Consider the following 19,977-nt stretch of genomic DNA (forward strand, 5'->3'; position numbering starts at 1 on the left):
CACGAAGCACAACTAAACTCATATATTCATTTCATTTCATTTTATTGTTTGGTCGCTTTTACTGAACAATCGATTATAATACCAAAAAAAAAAAAAAAAAAAAAAATGACAAACATGATGAGCATTTGTGAGATATAATTGTTGTTTTTTGTATTTTTCGAGTATAGCAATTATAATGGTAATGATAATGATGATGATGATGATAATAATGTTCTCCAATACAAATTGTTAATTAAAACATATATATAGTTTCATAATGATAATCATCACAACCCCCCTCATTACATGACTAACATTTTTTTTTGTCGATGAATGATGAAAACGAAAAATATGTAACTTCAAACATCATCATATAGGTCTTGGTAATCAGGAATTTTTTCCCATCTTTCTCTCTCTTTTTTAAATATAGGTCCTAAATATGTAATTCATCACCAATTGATTGATTATTCCAATGATTGAAAAGAGAAATGATTGATGTTCACGAGTTTTCAACCGAAAAAACAAACCAATTTCTAAATGATTTCTTTTTTTCCTCATTCAAAATGTATGACATCCGAACATGCGGATGATGACGATCAATATTGTCATCTTGAATCTTGAATTTTTTTTATGTAACTTCTGGATCGATTCTGAAATTCAAAAAAAACATGATTTGTCATCCCTATCATTATTGAAGATAAACGAACGACCAACCAAACGATAATTTTGTGACCAAATAGCCAATTCGATAATAACAAAGATACAAAAGTTTTTCATTTTTTTTTCCTTGGTTCAAATTGTCTTTACAAAGAAAAAACAAAAACAGAAAATGAAAATTGATCGTTAAAAGGAAAACAAAACAAAACTTGAAAGAAAACTTGAAAGACAAAACAAAAAAGTTACTCAAAATCGTAATGCTCTGATGACCGACAATGATGATGATGATGATGATGATGACGATAATGATTCGTTTCAAGTCGGTTGAACTTTTTTCCTACTTTGTTGTTGTTGCCCATTTTGTTCTGGTGTCTTTTTGATGATGATGATGATGATCATCATGATCGAGTCAAATCTCATTCGAATAGCATTCATTCAGCATTATCGTTTGTGTGTGTTTGTCCGTGTAACTTATATTTGTTCAATAATAATGTAAGAATGGTACACCCGAACAATTTTCTTGTAGATAGAAAAATATTTTCCTGATTTTGATGATTATGAATTGAGTCTGCATCATATTTCAATCATCTTTTTGATTCAGAATTCAGTTAATTGAATTGATTGACTGACTGACTTATATCATTTTATTTTCTTACAATATTCTTTCGGCATCTAATAGATTCGTCGTAAAGTTTGAAGAGAAAATTCTCTGTCTATGTGATACAATCTAACAATGACAAAGTTTTTTTTTCTTTCGAAAAAAAAGGGAAAGGGAATCAAGGTTATCATTAGATTGAGAAAAGAAGTCTGTTTGCCTTTTTGCTTCTTGTTTGTGAGAATCAAACCATCCATGGCCATCCATATGCATGTTTTTTTTTCGTCGATTTTGAAATTCTTTCATTAGATGAAATCAAGTTTTTTTTTCTTTCTTTGATTTCTCATTTCTATTCTGTTCACTTTATCTAATGCTGGTGGTGTGGAGAATTGAAAAGAAAAAAAGCAAGCAAGCAAAAAACCCAAAAAAACTGGTCCTATAATGGCGTCGTCCTACACCGAAATCTCTATTGTTGGTTGATATGAAAAAAAATTGTACATCCACCGAAAAACTACATGGATGACAACGACCATACATACATTCACGAGATGGATGGATGGCAATCACAATTTGTCAATTTTCAATGCAATTTTTTTCCCTTTTTGCTTTGTCATTGTCGTATACGAAACAACGAAATACATACACCGAGAGACAGAGAGAAAAAATGGATCCATTATTCCATACATAGTATATATACGTGAATATTGATGCTACTTTTGTAGCTGTTTTGTTGTTTGTAGCATATAATTAGCTACATTTTACATACAATGATGATGATGACGAGATAGACAGATTATTTGCCCAGGCTAGTTTTTTTCCCGAACACACAAAAAAAATTGAAATGAAATTTTTCCTCACTCAATAGATGATGAATTTTTTTCAATCTTTCCTTGTCCATCAATAGTCTGTGTGTGTGTGTGTTTATCAAATGATGAGAATCGCTAGATGTTTTTTTCATTAATACCGGCAATGACATTCTCAATTTAGGTTGTGAAATAAAAATTTTTCAGTCAATGTTTAGTGTGTGATTCTTTCCCAAGACCAAAGATGGACTATATCTATTGAAATGGACAAATTATTCAATTTGACAATGATAATAATAATGATGATGAAAAGATTGAGAAAAGATTCTTTGAAAGTCAAATGACAATTTTGATGATGATGATGAATGAATAAAACGAAACAAAACAAAAGAAAAAGAAAAAGAAAAATAAAAATAAATAAATGTTATGCAAATAAAACAATTTCTTTTACATTTACAATTTGGAAAAATGTAAACATTTTTATTATTATTATCATTTTTTTACATGCATATTATTTTTTATAGTCTAAAATTATGATGATGATGATGATTGTCACTGTGAAAAAAAACAACAACAACAAGGATAATCCGAAAAAGATTGTCGATAAAAGATAACGTAATTATCATTTACTTTTTTTTATTTACTTCAGAAAACTATAATGATGATGATGATGATGAAAAGTATTTTGACAACAACAACAACAACAAAAATGACTTGAAATTAAAATTAATTAAAAAAAATCATTTCTTCCATAATCGTTGTTGTTTGTTGATGAATATTATGATAATAGGTGAAAAAATGAAACAAGAAAAGAAAAACATACACAGGTAAATTTTGTGATTGTTTCAACAATGAAACAACAACAACAAATTCTTCGGATGAGAAATTTTTTTTTTAATTTTGATTTCGAAAACTACATGGGTCGTCATCGTTGTTGTCATATAATCATCATTATAATGATGATCTTTGATTTAATGGTTGGGAGGTTAAAGATGATCATTATGGTAAACAAACGAAATAGAAAAATAAAAAACATTTACATTAATTTACGAGAAAGAAAAACTGACAAACTTTGTTTTTTCCGGTTTTAATTTTTTTTCTTCTTTACCCGAAAAACATTTCAATGAATGAAATAAATGTTTTACCGTTTCAAGATGGACGATTTGATGAAACAATCGATATCTGTATCCGTATGTTTTCATCATCATTATTGTGTGATATATCTTCTTTGAATTAATGAATATCATAGTAAATCGATTCGTAATGAAAAAAAATTTGAAATTCAATCATCAATCAGTGATAGTTTTATTTTTCGGTGGTTTTTTTTGTAGTTGCTCATAAATATTTATCATTTATCATCATTTTGACCAAACTAAAATCGTCATTATCATCATAATAATCATCAACAATGATGAACAAAAACAGTATACAAAAAAAAGGAACAACAAATGAATTTTCTTTATTATTCTGGAAATAAAAACCCAAAAATGGAAATTCGTTTGTTTATAAATGTATGGTGCGCGCTTTGAATACAAATATAATAATGATGCTGAATTGACAATACCGGTTGGAAACGAAACAACAACAAGAACAATCCAGATGGTAAGAATATATGGTAATTCTATTTCATTCATCATTATGATTCTGTTGTCATCACATTCATAGCATAAAAGAGACAACAATAACAATAATAATAAATTAAAATTCAAATCAATCGACATGGGACAACCTAAATAATAATGATAATAATAATAATCAAGATGAAAAATAAAATAAAATCTAAATTGAGGTGAAATGATAATGTATTGACGTAAAAGGCGAAGAAGAAGAAGGATTGGCACTTCTGTGTTTGATGACCAATATTTTTTATTATTATTCATTTGATTGATGGCGAACATTTTCAACAGAACAGCTACGTCTCTGTTGACTTGGAGATCGAATACCCGGTGTATTTGGTGTAGGTGGTAGTCCATGTGGTAAACCATAACGATATGATCCACTACTAATACTACCGGTTGTTGATCCAGGACAACAATCTTGTGATTGTTTACTATTTTGATATTCACCACGCATAAACCTTTCAAGTTTATCTACACAAGCTTCTTGATAATCGTGTATCCATCTAGTGAGAATAAAAGTGTAAAAGAATGAGAAATTAGGAATCAAATGAAATGGATAATTGTTTCATTTTATCGCCTACCTTATGCCGTTGAAATGGCAAATTGGTTTAATATCATCGGGTAATTGATCCGCTTCTGGCCATTGAAATGATTCCATTATTGGTATTATATTGCATTTGGTCAATAATGCTTGCGCAATTTCCTATTCAATAAAAAGAAAAGTTATTTTTTTTTGTCAGTTATAAAAATGAGATAATCTCCTAAAATTTTTTTTTGTGGTTGTCATTTTTTGTTCGCATTGTATGAATGAAAGAAAAATGAAAAGAAACCATGTTAGTTTTTTTTTTGGGGCAAAATACAATCGATTGATTGATTGATTTTCGGTTGTTGAAAAGTATAAAGTCAAATCATAATACAAACTATTACATACCCGATGAACCCAGTCCTTTTGTTCATCATCATTAATACAACGATCCAAAGCATTTGGCGTGAGAACCAATAGAAAATGTTTTGCTTGTCGAATACTATTCAATAAATTATTATCAAATTTACCAGCTTTTAAACGTTCAACATCAAGAAAAACTGAAAATCCACGCAATTGTAAATGGACTTTTAATAAGCTAATAATAAGTAGATTATATTTTTAAATGAATGATGTGTAATGGTGGTAGTGGATGTAACAGAACCAGCAAAAAAAAAATAAAAAATATAGTTGAAAAGAAAAATTTGACAAGAGAAAAAAAAAGGAAAACCACCCCGTTAATCGGATTATTATCAAATGTTCAAAATTGAAGCTTACCTCGCCAGTTGTGAACCATTTGATCTTCGATAACTAATGAACACGTCCAACGTTTTATTTGGATCATTATCATCTTTGGTCGAATCGACTATTGGCTGACATTTTTTCAAATCTAAATCATCAGTAACAACAACCAGAAAAAATTACATGTCAATTTTTACAGACAAAAAAAAATTATGAGAAAACTAACCGTCGGCTGCGGACAATATTTTCATTCGATGAATTGTATTATCAATATTACATTCAGCAATAAGCATATCATCCGTTGCTACGGCTAATGTATTTTTATCAATACCACCATGTAATAATGAATAAGTATATTTTGTATATTCAGGACCTAGATTATTCAATACCGAAGCTAAATTTGTTGGATCACAACTTGAATAATCGGTTATCTGTTTAAGATTGGCCAATTCACGCATAAAACGTTTTCGTAGAATACCATTTATAATACCAATATCATCATGTAACATATGTTCATTGAGCTGTAATAATATGTCACCATCGACACGGCTTTTTTCAAATTCTTGACAATATAATCCGAATCCAATCTAATGTCAAATGAATTGTTAGAATTTTTCTTACTGATCAACATGAATAAAAACTATCCGAACCTGTTTAACCCATTCTTTAACATCTTCGATTGTCCATAGTGGTACCTGTTGTGATAATTTATGTGGAACTTCTTCACCAATCAAACGTAATGCTTGTGCTGCATATTTCGATGCAATTGCATTTGGACAACTGGCTACTTTTTTCAATGCATCAACTGCGTTTATTTCCCTGAATATCTATGAAAAAAAGATATCTAAATTTGTTTCCCATTTGATAATGATTTACCTCGGTTTGTTCCTGAGTTTTTTTAATCCAGGCTTCCATAGCAAAATGGAATGCGGCCAAACTTCGTGCTTCTTCTCGTTTGCTCATCAATATGGGCACCAATCTTGCTAACCAATTCTTTGATTGACCATGTATGTGTGATGTTGAACTTTTGGCAAATTCTTCTGGATTATGTGACATTACAAATGGTTCACAAAGATCAAGAGTACCGGATTTGATAACTTCGGCTTCAAGTTCTTGATTGGCAACAAGTACCGTAATAGCTAAACAGGCATAATATTTGATATTATCATCATTATGGAAAGCCAACGGAAATAACCACATGGCTGCTTTCAATTTGATCATCGATTCCTGGCTATCTGGGCCACCATAAAGACTAAGATTAGCCAATGCTGATGCACAATGTCTTAATGTTTCAATATTTGTACTTCGACATTCAAAAAGAATTGTTTCAAGTCCATTTAATTTGATCACTTCTTTACAAGTATTTTCTGAATGTTTGAATAAATGTTCAAGAATACCAACACCGACGACCACTTCATCTACTTGTTTTTTATTCACACATTCTTTGGCCGTACAAACTACTTTTTCAAGACCATGTTCAACAACATAATCTCGATTTTCTGAAACAAGACATTGTTCCAACAATTGTATACTAGAAAATTGTACCTTCCAATCATCATCAGATTCAATGTTACAAAGTAATGCTTCTAATGCTCCTGTTTCTCGAATCGTTTTGGACATGTTGAATCCCAGATCATAACCACATTGTGGAACTGACCAGGCTTTTTTAATCATATCGGTCATCACCAGCATTATGTCTACATTATTTCGATTTTGAACCAATTCTTTGCATAGATTTAACATTTTGTTTTCCAATTTATTCATCGATCCTTTCATATTGATCGATTCTGTTTTCGATATGATTGGACTTTTAAACGTACTAGCAATTGAACTTAATTCATCAAATTCCATATCGACTTCGCTAGAAAATGTTAACATTTTCGGTGACATTGATTGTAATAATTCATTCAATTTTGAATTAGCCGATGATAAATTAAAATGATGATGACCACCGGATTTATTACGATTACTAGCTGATAATAATCCTGATCGTGAGCTTTTTTCCGCACCGAAACTAAGCATATTATCTGCTGTAGTTGTTGACGATGATGACATTGTCATGGATGCTGAACTTGATTTTGATGATGATTGTGTTTTCATAACCGTATCACCAATCTGTATTTGTTTATGATCTTCTTTTGCTGCAATCATTTTAGATGCTGCAAAACCATTTGATTCCATTTTTGCCTTCATTGCAGAAATGGAACTTTTTTCAGCAATTTTTGAATCATTCGACATAAGCATACGCATCTCTTGATTAGATGTGGTTGATTTTTGTGCTTTAAATGCATCCGATGATGATAATATACGATGTTTTGATTTAGATATTGGCGATATAACACTTGATCGTTCTACTGGTGATAATGCTGATGATGATGATGGTGATGTTGATGGTGATGAAGAATCTTCACCATCACTATCAACTGGTTGTATAATTACTGTACTACCGGCATTATCATTATTATTGTTATTATTGAAATCAAATGTTTGATCTAGGCTAGATTTACGGCTATTCGATGAATGTTTCATAAAATTTGATTTGTTTGCGGATGAAGATAGCTATAAAAAAAAATAAATCAATGAAAGTTAATGCAATTCCTTTTTTTGAAAAAATTACCTGTCGTGAATAGATTTCGGAAATTCTATCCGAATTTTTCATTTTTGAATTTGTTAATAATGATTTTGGATTCGATTCTTTATTATTATTATTATGGCGTGTTGGTGATTCAGAATCACTATTACATTCAGTAATGATTGGTGCTTCGTTTGATTGTTGATCATTTAAATCTATAGAGAATTTTATATGATAAAAATAAGAAGAATTACATTGAAAATTACAAATTTAATTTTAATTAATTTTCTTCTTTGTCCTTTACAACGACAACAAAACAACACACTCAACACACTCATTTGATTGTCCATAAAAAACCTCCCGTTACTTTCAATAAGTTAGATTTTTATTTTCTTCACAAGTTCTACAAGTGTTTTTTGTTGTTGATGTTGACGGTTCTCGATCATCATCACAATTTTGTTTCTCACATTCTTTCAAGTAGCGGTACGGACATGAACACATCAAGAATTTCCGACGACGACGAAGAAGAAGAATAAGAATAAGACATAAGACATAACCTAACTAAATATAGCGATAATATAAACAACAAAGAATAAAGCAACCAAAAGAATTTAACAAAGCTCAACAAATCCACTATGTTTTAAATATCTCTGTCAAGAGAAAAATTTTTTATTGAGAATTTTGAATGAAAACTTTGTTTTAAACTCTGTTATTATTGTTTATTTCCGATTGTTTTTTTGTTATTGTTGTTTTTGAATCCAAAAATAAGAATAGAAACAAAAATCAATCGATCAAATAAAGAGATGAACTATATTAGAATCATGAATGTTGTTTTTTCTTAAAGAATAAAATAAATAAAGAAAAAAAAATTCAACCTGATTGTTGTCGATTATGTTGTTGTTGATCATCATAATCGGCATTTTTGGTTGCGGTTTTGCTGTTATTAGCCGTACCACCGCTGCCGCTTCCACCGACAGTAAATACCGATTTGAATGCCTTTTTCATTGTCTTTTTTTTAAATAGTCTTCGATGATGAATATTGATGATTGTTGCCTATTTTTATGGTTTTTTTCTCTTGCTTTCGATACGAATATTTTTATTTTGATGGACAGATTAAAATATCACATATACACACACACATATTTATATGTATCAATCAAAAATGTTTTAAGAACAATCGATTTTTAGATAATTGAATAATCAAGATAATATAATCATCGTTAGTGATGGATGGATGAATAGATGGATGGGTGATGGATATGATCACATTTGCACACAATTATTATTTGTATATTTCTTTCACATTCATTCTTAATTCATTTGATGATAATGATGGCTGACAAGAATATAAACGAAACTTTTTCATTTGTCGAATCTATGCATATTATTCATGCAGTAAATGAAAACCTATTCATTTTTTTCTCTTATTCAGATTATATTTCAACTTCGAATTCGTTTTTCATTTCAATGAATACGCATCAAGAATCGAGATTCTTCTTTGTTTATAAAACATGTACCGAAATATTAATTAACACATAGAACACACACACTGGTTGCATAGATTGTTCATAATGATATTGAACAAGAAAAAAAAATTCAATGTCTCTTTTCTTACACCGTTCAAGTATTAAAAGTGAAAAATAAATTTATTATTGTATGGCTAATCTAATTTTGTACACGTTTTCTATTTTCTTCGTTTCTTTCTCACCACTCATTTATTCCAATTCTACTTACTTGATAATGTTCGTCTACAAGTTGATAATGATGATGTTTTTTGAATATAAGTTGTTGCAATTTTTTCTTGTAATTTTTTTATCTTAGCTGTTGTTCGTATATATCTTGTTCGTTTCTTTGATAATTCTTCTTGTTCATCATTATTTTCCTGTTGTTGTTGTTGTTGTTGTTGTTGCTGCTGTTTGTCGGATGTCATCATGATGTCATCATTCAATACCCGCCAGCCAAAACACTTATACGCAAACAATATATTCTTTTTTTAGAATCCACCCCTTCTTTCTATTTTATTATTATATGAATTTTCAAGTAAATTTTTGAATGAATAAAAAAATGAAATTCAAAAAAATAAAATAAAAAATGACTTTATAGACAAGACAATACCCGATGATGATGATGATTTTAATTGTGACATGATTGCAATATCAAAATCAAACATCCGAAAAAAATACTCATATTGTTATAATCAAAAAAAATCTACAATTATAATCTCTTTACAACTTTTGTTTCCAATTATCAAAATTGCAACGTTTTTTTTTTTTGGATTTGCAATCAAAAGAAAAACAAGTTGATAAAAATAAAATATTTTTATCTACTATCTTGTTGTAAATAACATAATGTATATTTCATACGATTATTATCATCATCATCATCATTGTCATCATCATTAACACCAAATCAAATCAATGACAATTTCATCAAAATTGTCAAGTGATCATCATCATCGGTAAATAAATAATCAACAGGAATTAGTCTATTTGAATTTGTCACGATTTGTTATCTTTTTTTATCGTTTTTTTTTAAATTTAAACAATTAATAACAGAGAATTCAGATAGCATAACCACATTATCATCATCATCATTACGGAAAAAAACAATAACCATATTTGGTCATCATCATCATCATAATTGTTGGTTTGTGGTTCGCGGTCAAACAACATCCGTACAAACATAAATTATCCAATTTTTTAAAATCTTTTTTAAAAATTTCACTATTTATTTATTCGATCCATATATAATGATAATTAGCATATTTTATATTAAATGAAATAAATGATAATAATGTTTGTGTGTGTGTGTAATGTTGGATGTGTAAAGTGTTTGATAATCAAGAAAAAAAACATTTTAAACAAACAATACATAATAATTAAAAAAAATGAAATAAATTATAGAACCGATTTTCAGTCATTTGTTTTGTTTTTTCTTCGTGTTGTTGTTGTGCAATATCCATGCCAATGCTATGGACATTTCCTTTGTGGTACATAATCGAAAGAAAAAAATAATGAAACAAAAACAATAAGATAAAACTATCTTAGAAAATAGCTTAATGAAACCCATTCATTAAAAAAAATTCCTCAATTTCTTTTTTCTCCAATCATTCCAATATATTTTCTTATCACCAATGATTATGGGATTTAATAATGAAGATTATATGATGATAATGATAAATGAAAATTAATTAAAGAATTTTCTTTTTGCATTTATCTAAAAATTTCGAAATTTGTTTCCTATCCATTATTCTTAATTACCACCACTAACACCACTATTTTCGGCAGTAGTAGCTGCTGTTGTACTATGATTATTGGCGGCCGTATTGGCGACAGTCATTTTTTTGATATTCAAATTGAAAAGACTATTTTTTGATTTTTTTATATTACTACTGATATTGCTATTGACATTAATATTACTAATATTATTGTTGTTGATTTTCATTAGACCATTATTCATATTCTGTTGATCCGGTAATTTGGATGATTGTCGTTGTTGATTATGTAAGCTATTATCATCATCACCAGCGTTAGTTGTAACGGTAGAGGCTAATTGATCTTGTAAGGCATATTTTTTCACTTCGTCTATTATTTCACACCAACCGGGTGCATTATTTGTTATATCTTCGAGAATGTACGTTCGGTTTGGCTAAAAAATATATACCATTTCATTATTATAATGATTAAGGCGTGCCGGAACATAATGAAAAAAAAACAGAAAAAACGATAAATAAAAAAAGATTGAGCAATTATCTATCATTATTTGACAAACAAAAATGAATATATACTCACAACATGTATATAGAAATTACGAAAATTTTTCGCTTCAGTTCGCATCTCCTTACAGAATGGAACTTCACCTTTAAGAACCATATTGGCCGGATCAACATAATATAAATGTGGTCCTGTTGTCAACAGGAACATACGACGTCTTGGAAAGAAACCTTTTTTCTTATCGATCAAACCTTGCTTTATAATAAGATTGTTTTCGACAAACGGATGGAATTTGTTCGTTTCTTTTTGTTTACGTAAACGTTCTTCAAACTCTTTGGCCGATATATCCAATATATGTTTACGTTTGTTAGTCGTCGTTTTAGTATTATCACAATTATTGGCATTGTTAGGTTTGAATGAATCAGATTCTTGATGCAATGAAAGACAAAGTAGCCGAGTGATTTGTTTTTCATTCAAACCAGGGGATAAATTCATTGATTCAAATTCAGCACATAATTCTTCCATCGATGTATCATTACGAGCAACGGCTAATAATTGCTGTGGAGGTTGTTTATCAAGTAGATTCCAATCATTATTTAATGAATTAAAAAATCTATGATTTCGTATGGAAATATAACCAACACTGTTTTTAACATCGTCATCAGCACCAAGACGTTGTGTAGGATCAATTTTTAATATTGATTGAATCAATTCTTTTGCATCATCGGGAAAATTTTCCGGGAATTTATAATCTAAATTTTGTATTTTCTGAAAAATACTATATTCATTACCACCGGAAAATGGTGGTGATGAAGTGATCATCTGATATAGCATACAAGCCCATGCCCATAAATCACACATGCCGGTTATTTTTTTATTGGTCAACATTTCCGGTGATACATATTGTGCTGTTCCGACAAATGAATTTTTACGGCCACGGTGTTGTTGTGAGTATTTGGCTTCGAATGGATCATTCTTTTCACCCGTTGGATCATTTAGGAAGAATGCCGAACCAAAATCAGTGATTTGTATGTGCATTTTTTCATTCAGTAATATATTTTCAGGTTTTAGGTCACTGTAATGGAATTCATATATGAATACGAAATGAATTGAAATTCATGAGAAAACATACCGGTGAACAATATCATAACGATGAAGATGTTCAAGAGCTAAAAGAATTTCGGCTGCATAAAACAATGTGGCTTTATGATCGAATATCTCACGTTGATTGATGAATGATAATAATTCACCATTCACACAATAATTTAGGACAAAAACTAATTTGAAAAAAATTATGAATTATTAATTGAAACAAATTATAAAATGGAATAGACATACATAATCGGGTATCATCTTGAAATGTTGATAATAATTTGATGAAAAATTTCGATTGTTTTTCCGTCAAATATTTCATAATTTGTTTTTCTCGAAGGATTGCTTTTTGCATCTTTTCACGATGAATATGCGATTTTTCACATACTTTCACCGCACATAGACATTTTGTATGAACATCACGAGCAAGATAAACCTTAAATCGGAAAACAACAGATTAAAAGAAATGGATTACACTATTCATCTATAAACACTACATACAACTGAGAATGATCCTTCACCGATGATTCTGTGAAAAACAAAATCTTCGGCACAACGTTTGGCAGTGTCCATTATTCGTCGCTATGTTGTTCAATATGGTTATGATAAACCACAATAAACACACATCAACGTCGAGTATTCGAATGTATTTATATTGTGTGGTCCTTTGGTGGGCGAAAATATTTGGATGAACCAGATTTATAAAAAACCAATATCAAACAAACAATTATAATTATTGAAAAAAACAATATTAATAGTGATGAAATGAAAAATTTTCCAAAGATTTCAATTTTTTTGGGAAAAAACGTATATCAATAGCGATGTATTTTGGAAAAAAAATGACGGGTGAGCAATTGAACCTCGTACAGACTATTTCGATGTACATCAATAAAAATATTAGATACAAAAAAATCGAATAAAAAACAACATAATCTAAAAAATGATTGAAAATCCTCAAAAAATAAAAAATAAAAACAAAACAAAGCAAAACAGATGACCAATCAAGATTTGCTCATAAACAACGTTACAAATTTAAAAATCTATGGCGGTTTTTATTATATTCATCAAATTTTTGATTCGGTAAATTTTCTTATTTGTTCAAGTTTTTTTCAATTCATTTTTCTTTCTATGTTAACGATATGATTCAATAATGATAATTATTGCAAACAAAACAGATTCTATCAATTTGATTTGTTAGTTTATTATTAATTTCATCTTTGTTTTTTGTCAAATGAAAATTACTGTGATACTATTATCCATTGCCAAAAACAAAAACAAAAACAAAAACAAATGAAAAAATAAATCATTTTTCCTGTCATTGTTTTTGTTTTTGTTTTTTCTTAACATGCATAAAGAATCTTTCGTTCAGGATGATTAATGAAAAAGAAAAAGAATATATAATCCGATGATCCGATTTGATTTGAATAATCAAATTGAATGAAAATAAAAAAAAATGTTCAAGATCAACATCAAAAGTTCAATGACAGAATATAAATGTGTCGACAGGAAAAAAAATCCTTTTTTTCTCCTATTGACAAATTGAATCAATTGCATTCATGAAATTAAAACAAACAAACAATAGTTTATCATTGAAAATTATGAATTTCAATGAATATTTCATTCGTATTAGATTGGATCTGTTTTTTTCGACAAGAAAAAAATAATAATTTTTGTTTCAGTTTCTTCAGCCGCCTTTTTTCTGATATTCACACAAACAAACAATTGTGAAACTGTACTAAAAGAATTGTAAGCAAATAAATAAAATTGGCAACATATCAACAGACAGTAACAACAACAACAACAACAACATCTTATAGAATCAATGTAGAATTGAAATATTCTCTTTCGCTAGTGGATACAGACATGAATTTTCTAAAATATTCATTTATATCCTCCTTTCAATGATTTCAACATTTTAGAATCGGAGAAAACTAAAAAATCATCCAACAACATTGAAGAAGTAAGAAGAAGAAAAGGTATTTTTAGGTTTTGAAATGTGAATGAACAAACTTAAGAAAGAAAAAGAAATATTCTGTATAATTATCATGTCACCATCTTAAATGTTTATTTATTTGTATGTACACTTTTTGATTATATTTATTATGATAAATTCCATATAATTATTGCATGCATTCTGTCAACCAACAAACCAACCAACCAAAAGATAATAACCGATTATACGATTTCAGGAAAAAAAGAAATAACGCCCGGTGTCGCTACTAACAATTCTTTACATACAGAATCAACAACGAAAACAGACAAAATTCAAAAATATTTGCCATCCTTGTTGAATGGCAAATCCACCACGACAATGTGTTTTGTCACCGTTTTTTTTTGATGATCTCCATTTAATTAACTTTACCATCCGACCAAAAAAAAACACGATTGCTGTGTTTCGGTGTACGTTTTTCAAGACAAATATTTTAATTTTAGTTTTTTTTTCGTCTAAATTTTTTTTACAAAAAAATAAAATAAATATTTTTTCCCTATTAAAACACACAAACACATTCTTCCAGCAAATATTTCTTCCATATTGGCTTATCTTATATTTTCTTGTTTGTTTTATTTTTTCGTGTAAGTAATATTCTTGTTTTTTTCCCCCGTTTCTTACACACTCGGTTTTTTCTCCTATGCGAGGAGGTTTGATTTTCATCCAATTTAAGTCATTCATTTATTCAGTGAAATTCTTTCATTGCTATTCAAGATCATTTGATTTCATTTGGGTGAAAAAAAACATTGTCAATATTTGAAATAACGTTTTTTTAAAAAAAATCATACGGAATGGCATGTATCGTTCCTATTTATGATTGAATTATGATTACTTTTATTAATGATTTTCAAAATTAATTTCCATTTGATAATTATCTAATTTTTGTTTTTTCTTATTTTACAAATTGTAAATAGGGTCCTAAAATGGAACAAGAAATTAATCTCGATGAACTTACCGATATGAATCTTCTTCAAAATCTGGTATGTATTGAGTATTTTTTTCAATATTCAGGTTTTATTTGAATTACATTTTTAAAAACACTATACATAGTTGGATCAGACTGAAGATATTGATGATCGGAAAGCGATTCGAGGACGTATGCAAGAATTACGTGCAATTGAAAGAGGTTGGTTTTTGTTTTTTTTTGAGAAAAAAATTTTGTGTAAATCTTCCATTATTTATACTGTTATTCTCCTCCTTTAAATGTTAATTTCACAACAGCCAAACGAGATGCAAAATTGGAACGATTAACTAATAGCCGTGAAGAAATGATTCAAGAACGACAACGAAAAGCAGCTGAACATAAGGCACGTACATTGGCCATGTATGATCAAATGGCACGATCAGCACCGGCCGGTGGTAAAAAAACAATGGACATTGGTATCTATACAACCGGACAAGGTAAGTGATTCTTCTTCTTAGATGATTTTTCATGAGGGCTTAATTAAAAACATCACATATAGTTACACCACCATCATCACCAAGTATAATCGACAAAGGTATTGAGGATGTTTTCCAACAATGTAAACGTAGTGCCGAAGAACGAAAGAAAAAAATTCTTGAATCTTATTCAAAGGCTTCACTTTCACCTGCTGGTACAACGACCAAAGATGATCCAGCACAACAATTCATTAAACAACGACAACAAGAAGCCGAACAAGATAAAAAACGTTTATTGAAAGCATATGATTATGTATCAAGACAAGGTGCCGGTCCTAAACAAGTTGTACTTGAAGAATTAAAACGATATGACAGTAATTATATAGATTTATCATTATAATTAACACTTTTTTCATTCATTAATTCTTATTCATTTAATTTTAGTTGATCCAAATGAAATACAAGAAGATCCACGTTTGAAAAAACTTGTAGGTACAACATCATTCAGAGATGGTACGAGCAAATAATAAAAAGCAAAAGGAGAGGATTGATATCTATGCCGGAAAAAAATCATTGCCCACATCGCCAAAATTCAAGTAGTCTATACGAATGATAAATACAAAATTTATCAAAATGGAATTTTATTTTCTCTGTCTCAACCGCAATCAATCAATCAATTACAACAGTGAATCATATTTTTATTCTTTTCTTTGCCATTTTGATTTTTTTTTCTTTCTTTTTTTTATTTGATTGTTATTACGTGATTCTTTCGCATCTAACATTGACATTGTTGTTACAAAGAGTACAAACAAACAATACAATACAATTGAGCTTTCCTTTAAAACAAAAACAAACAAAAAAATTCAAAATGTCAATCAACGAAATATATATTCATTCAACATTTTACGTGATAATTAATTAAATAAGAAATAAAAAACAATAAGAAAACAGAAAGAATTCTATATTTTTCAAACTACATTTGTTTTATAATTTTTATTATTATTATTATTGTTATTGAGAAATATCGGTGTAATATACAGAATTTTGTTTGATGGATTGACTTCGAATGACAGAATGTGTAACGAAAAGGAAAAAAATCTATTGGATATTAACCAAATGATGATGATGATATATTTCATATATGCCATATGAAAATTAGTTGATTTGTGCAATCATTTCTTATTCAAATGTTGATAAATGTCTATTTCGATGATGTTGATGATACCCGAAATAGAATTATATATATTTATTTCTTGATCTAATACTTTTCTTGTTTTGATCATTGTTGGCATCGGATTTTAATGAATGATCCGCGTAATAATAAGTTTGCGCATGTTGTTTTTTCACACCAACCATCAGTTATCATTGTAATTGTTGATAATAATACCAAAAATGAATTGCCATTTTATGTCGGATTCAATCCTTACTAATTCTTCAATGTTATGTTTGCTTTATTTTCCTTCATTTTCCCTTTTTTTATTAATTCGATGAGAATTTTTTTTACGAGCAAGTTGTCTTAAATAATCATCACTTGAATATTCTTGATTGGTTGATGATAATCCGAAATTTTCTCTTCAGTTCATCATTTTCATTTTCAACAATCAACAATTCACTTTGGTGAAGAACTTTTCGATTTCTAAAATATTTGAAATTTGTTATTTAAAATTTAAAAAAAAAAAGTTACAATGCCGTAAGTAAAAAAAAATTATACAATTTAAAAAAATAACAGCAAATTCCTAAATGATGTTTACTATTTATTCTCACATTTCACCATTCATCCATGTAAAAAAATCCATTTTATTCATCAATCATTTGCATCCATGTTGAGATGCCTAAACAACAGTCCTACTCCTGCCCAGATCAAAGACATGTTGCTTCGATGGAGCAAAGCCAAAACCAGAGGCTATGAGGTAATTTATATATGAATATTGCTTATGTCAATTATCAACAATGATCTTTTGGTTAATGATCATTCGCCTCATATTCTTTGTGATAGAATGTCTAATAAGCATTTTATATGGAAATATTTTTTTTCTCCTCCAACATTAACATTGTCAAATTTTTTTTTGTTATTCTTTATGTATAGAATGTCAACATTGAAAATTTTTCAAGTAGTTGGGCTAATGGTATGGCATTCTGTGCTTTGATTCATCATTTTTTTCCCGATTCATTTGAATTTGATAAACTTGATCCTAATAATCGTCGAGAAAATCTTACATTTGCCTTTAACACTATTCAGTGAGTAATATTTTGTTAATGCATCATTGAATTAACAATTGAATTGATTTTTTTTTCTTCTCAGAGATAAGATTGATGTTCCACCAATGATCGAAGTGGATGATATGTTGGCTGCCAAAGATAAACCGGATCCTAAATGTATTTTCACTTATATGCAGGCTATTTATCGAAAATTACATGATAAAAATTAATTGTATCTTTTGTTCTTTTCTGTTATTCTTTATTTTGTTTTAATCATTTTGTTTTTTGATTAAATCAATAAAAAAAAGAAATCATGTTTTTAATAATTTTATTTTATTTTATCAGTTTTTTTTGTTGGAAACATTATAATTAGAATTTTGTAATACAATAACAATAGAAAAAAAACAATTGAAATAAGTGGAAAATTTATTTATTCAAGAAAAAAATGCACAAATTCGTTGAATAAGCAAGTCAATTTAAGTATATAGAATCTTACCAATTAAATTCTCAATCAATTAATTAATTATGATTAGTAAATGAAATAGTTATTTGTTGAACGATGATTATTGATTATTTTGTTCGAATATTATTGCTTTTTCTGGACATACCAATGGAATTGAACTTAATGCATTCATAATTGCAGCACGTAATTCGAATTTTCTAGCATTTATTATTTTTAATTCAGCTTCAGATTTTTCTATGTCTTTCTGTAGAATAGCAATATTTTTTTCATATTCTTCGATTTGTTGAAGTTTCTTGTTTCGACATTTACGTGCAGCAACACGATTTCTTTCACGTTTCATTTCAAGTTTTCTCGCTAAATCATCGGCTAAATATTCAGTGAAAAAATAACAATGAAATAAAATTCAATTCTTAAAAAAAAATAATTTCAAAACTTACGATTAGAATTAGACTTTTGATTGATAGGTGTTTTGACCTTGATTGATGATTGTTTGTTTTGTTCAGGCTGAACCGGTTCAGGTTTTGGACTGTCATCTGTGGATTTTGCTTCCGATAATGAAACACAAGAAACCGAGGATGGAGTCACATAAGCATTTGAGAATGAAAAATCATTATTATTATCATAATTATTCCATTCGTTTGTAGCGCTTGATTGCAAATGATGTCCAGGAATATTAACCATATAATTGAAAGGATAATATTGTGTTTGTTCCAATGGTGTTTGGATTGATGAATCTAAAATGTTTGCTGATGCAGAAAAATTCGAAGAATCAGTAGATGAATCTGGCCATGATTGAGAATAGTTTGAATAAATTGGTGTATAATTCAAATTATTTGTTTCGTTATAATAATGACCGAGTCCATTGGTTGCCGAAGGCTGTGATGAAATTGTACCGAGATCAACTATAGATTCAAACAAACAAAAAAAATTTGATCAGAAATTATTTTAAAGAGAAAAAAAAAGATGAAAAATAATACCTGGTAAATTGAATGAGTCAATAAAATGTTTGTCACTTTGTTTATCGTCATTTTCATCATACACCGGATTGACATTTGAAAATTCAACCATGTTTGGTTGAGAACAATTATTCAGGTAATAATCTGGACCGACACTCGATAATAAATGATATGTTGTCGACATTGTTGTTGTCGTTGTTGCTGCTGTTGCTGCTGTCGTTACATCTCCAATAATTGGATTATTATTATCAATTAAAATAGAATTCATATCGACCATATATGAATGAGAATGTTGTTGTTGTTCGAAGGATGAATCCACCTCATCGATTTTGAAAAAATCGGCCATTTTAATTTTTCACTGTTAAATTTGTCGGAAAATAATGATTTTCAAAAGAAGACAATTCGCTGAATGATGAAGCGAGAAGAAAGATCATGAATCGAATGATATGATTTGTGGTCAAACAAAAAAGTTTTTATATATTTGCTATAACCCTAACGACGTCATTTGAAATGCTATTGTATTCAGTTGTAGTGGTTCTGGTAGTACCAACATCACATCCATGAACAACACAAACACACTGTTTTGTGACTAACTGATAAGTTAATCATGAATGAGGTGGATTTTTTTCATGGATGTGATTATTAAAAATCGAATTCATATTACTCATAAATAGTAGATTATGGCTCAAAAATAT

The 19,977-nt window shown here is 28.9% G+C and overlaps 5 protein-coding genes and 1 long non-coding RNA gene across 10 annotated transcripts; 3 read left to right on the forward strand and 3 right to left on the reverse strand.

Annotated features, from left to right (window-relative positions):
- Positions 1 to 3,473: 3,473 nt before the first annotated feature.
- On the reverse strand, positions 3,474 to 9,698 carry LOC113790837 (NAD(+) hydrolase sarm1-like). 2 transcript variants are annotated; one of them, XM_075821879.1, is made up of 10 exons: positions 9,605 to 9,698; positions 9,224 to 9,502; positions 7,535 to 7,704; positions 5,794 to 7,476; positions 5,568 to 5,744; positions 5,144 to 5,504; positions 4,954 to 5,065; positions 4,585 to 4,774; positions 4,235 to 4,356; positions 3,474 to 4,156 (listed from the first exon to the last, which is right to left on the reverse strand). In XM_075821879.1, exons 2-10 carry the CDS (start codon positions 9,420 to 9,422, stop codon positions 3,907 to 3,909), a joined length of 3,264 nt encoding a protein of 1,087 aa, XP_075677994.1. In that variant the 5' UTR covers positions 9,423 to 9,502; positions 9,605 to 9,698; the 3' UTR covers positions 3,474 to 3,906. The 2 variants fall into 2 exon arrangements, with proteins under 2 accessions (XP_075677994.1, XP_075677995.1); XM_075821880.1 differs by lacking the exons at positions 9,224 to 9,502; positions 9,605 to 9,698 and adding an exon at positions 8,365 to 8,631.
- Positions 9,699 to 9,701: 3 nt separating this feature from the next.
- LOC142645508 (uncharacterized) lies at positions 9,702 to 10,302 on the forward strand. The gene is made up of 2 exons (XR_012846633.1): positions 9,702 to 9,947; positions 10,045 to 10,302. It is a non-coding gene; the product is annotated as an uncharacterized LOC142645508 (long non-coding RNA).
- LOC113790838 (3-phosphoinositide-dependent protein kinase 1-like) lies at positions 10,195 to 13,240 on the reverse strand. Its single transcript, XM_027340545.2, has 5 exons — positions 12,796 to 13,240; positions 12,541 to 12,730; positions 12,335 to 12,479; positions 11,281 to 12,277; positions 10,195 to 11,137 (listed from the first exon to the last, which is right to left on the reverse strand). Exons 1-5 carry the CDS (start codon positions 12,865 to 12,867, stop codon positions 10,742 to 10,744), a joined length of 1,800 nt encoding a protein of 599 aa, XP_027196346.1. The 5' UTR covers positions 12,868 to 13,240; the 3' UTR covers positions 10,195 to 10,741.
- Positions 13,241 to 14,844: 1,604 nt separating this feature from the next.
- On the forward strand, positions 14,845 to 16,197 carry LOC113790839 (uncharacterized). Of its 2 annotated transcripts, none has more exons than XM_075821882.1 (6): positions 14,845 to 14,868; positions 15,199 to 15,264; positions 15,335 to 15,410; positions 15,506 to 15,685; positions 15,748 to 16,038; positions 16,109 to 16,197. In XM_075821882.1, exons 2-6 carry the CDS (start codon positions 15,208 to 15,210, stop codon positions 16,189 to 16,191), a joined length of 687 nt encoding a protein of 228 aa, XP_075677997.1. In that variant the 5' UTR covers positions 14,845 to 14,868; positions 15,199 to 15,207; the 3' UTR covers positions 16,192 to 16,197. The 2 variants fall into 2 exon arrangements, with proteins under 2 accessions (XP_075677997.1, XP_075677996.1); XM_075821881.1 differs by lacking the exon at positions 14,845 to 14,868 and adding an exon at positions 14,927 to 15,078.
- Positions 16,198 to 17,146: 949 nt separating this feature from the next.
- LOC113790840 (smoothelin-like protein 1) lies at positions 17,147 to 18,189 on the forward strand. 3 transcript variants are annotated; one of them, XM_027340547.2, is made up of 4 exons: positions 17,147 to 17,354; positions 17,493 to 17,574; positions 17,751 to 17,902; positions 17,967 to 18,189. In XM_027340547.2, the coding sequence occupies exons 1-4, from the start codon at positions 17,350 to 17,352 to the stop codon at positions 18,091 to 18,093; spliced, it is 366 nt and encodes a 121-aa protein (XP_027196348.2). In that variant the 5' UTR covers positions 17,147 to 17,349; the 3' UTR covers positions 18,094 to 18,189. The 3 variants fall into 3 exon arrangements, with proteins under 3 accessions (XP_027196348.2, XP_027196349.2, XP_075677999.1); XM_027340548.2 differs by having other exon boundaries at positions 17,153 to 17,354; positions 17,508 to 17,574; XM_075821884.1 differs by lacking the exon at positions 17,147 to 17,354 and having other exon boundaries at positions 17,411 to 17,574.
- An 82-nt stretch (positions 18,190 to 18,271) lies between these two features.
- LOC113790750 (uncharacterized) lies at positions 18,272 to 19,745 on the reverse strand. The gene is made up of 3 exons (XM_027340452.2): positions 19,304 to 19,745; positions 18,764 to 19,228; positions 18,272 to 18,692 (listed from the first exon to the last, which is right to left on the reverse strand). Exons 1-3 carry the CDS (start codon positions 19,626 to 19,628, stop codon positions 18,427 to 18,429), a joined length of 1,056 nt encoding a protein of 351 aa, XP_027196253.2. The 5' UTR covers positions 19,629 to 19,745; the 3' UTR covers positions 18,272 to 18,426.
- Between the last annotated feature and the right edge of the window lie 232 nt (positions 19,746 to 19,977).

The sequence above is a fragment of the Dermatophagoides pteronyssinus genome, unplaced genomic scaffold (genome assembly GCF_027571235.1).
Source record: "Dermatophagoides pteronyssinus isolate colony J.1.1.1.1 unplaced genomic scaffold, Derpt_VIB-CSIC_2022.12 sq0013, whole genome shotgun sequence".
Taxonomy (NCBI): Eukaryota; Metazoa; Arthropoda; class Arachnida; order Sarcoptiformes; family Pyroglyphidae; genus Dermatophagoides; species Dermatophagoides pteronyssinus.

Coding starts and splice junctions, on each gene's coding strand:
- LOC113790837 (XM_075821879.1), bottom strand. CDS start 9,422: ATGATGACATCCGACAAACAGCAGCAACAACAACAACAACAACAACAA. Junction 5,745..5,793: donor AAACTCAGGAACAAACCGAG/GTAAATCATTAT, acceptor TTTTTTTCATAG/ATATTCAGGGAAATAAACGC. Junction 4,157..4,234: donor TGCCATTTCAACGGCATAAG/GTAGGCGATAAA, acceptor TATTCTCACTAG/ATGGATACACGATTATCAAG.
- LOC113790838 (XM_027340545.2), bottom strand. CDS start 12,867: ATGGACACTGCCAAACGTTGTGCCGAAGATTTTGTTTTTCACAGAATC. Junction 12,731..12,795: donor GTGAAGGATCATTCTCAGTT/GTATGTAGTGTT, acceptor TTCCGATTTAAG/GTTTATCTTGCTCGTGATGT. Junction 12,278..12,334: donor CGTTATGATATTGTTCACCG/GTATGTTTTCTC, acceptor ATTCCATTACAG/TGACCTAAAACCTGAAAATA.
- LOC113790839 (XM_075821881.1), top strand. Junction 15,686..15,747: donor TATCTATACAACCGGACAAG/GTAAGTGATTCT, acceptor CATCACATATAG/TTACACCACCATCATCACCA. Junction 16,039..16,108: donor AGAATTAAAACGATATGACA/GTAATTATATAG, acceptor ATTTAATTTTAG/TTGATCCAAATGAAATACAA.
- LOC113790840 (XM_075821884.1), top strand. CDS start 17,485: ATGTTGAGATGCCTAAACAACAGTCCTACTCCTGCCCAGATCAAAGAC. Junction 17,575..17,750: donor CCAAAACCAGAGGCTATGAG/GTAATTTATATA, acceptor CTTTATGTATAG/AATGTCAACATTGAAAATTT. Junction 17,903..17,966: donor TTTGCCTTTAACACTATTCA/GTGAGTAATATT, acceptor TTTTCTTCTCAG/AGATAAGATTGATGTTCCAC.
- LOC113790750 (XM_027340452.2), bottom strand. CDS start 19,628: ATGGCCGATTTTTTCAAAATCGATGAGGTGGATTCATCCTTCGAACAA. Junction 19,229..19,303: donor TGACTCATTCAATTTACCAG/GTATTATTTTTC, acceptor TTGAATCTATAG/TTGATCTCGGTACAATTTCA. Junction 18,693..18,763: donor TCAAAAGTCTAATTCTAATC/GTAAGTTTTGAA, acceptor CTGAATATTTAG/CCGATGATTTAGCGAGAAAA.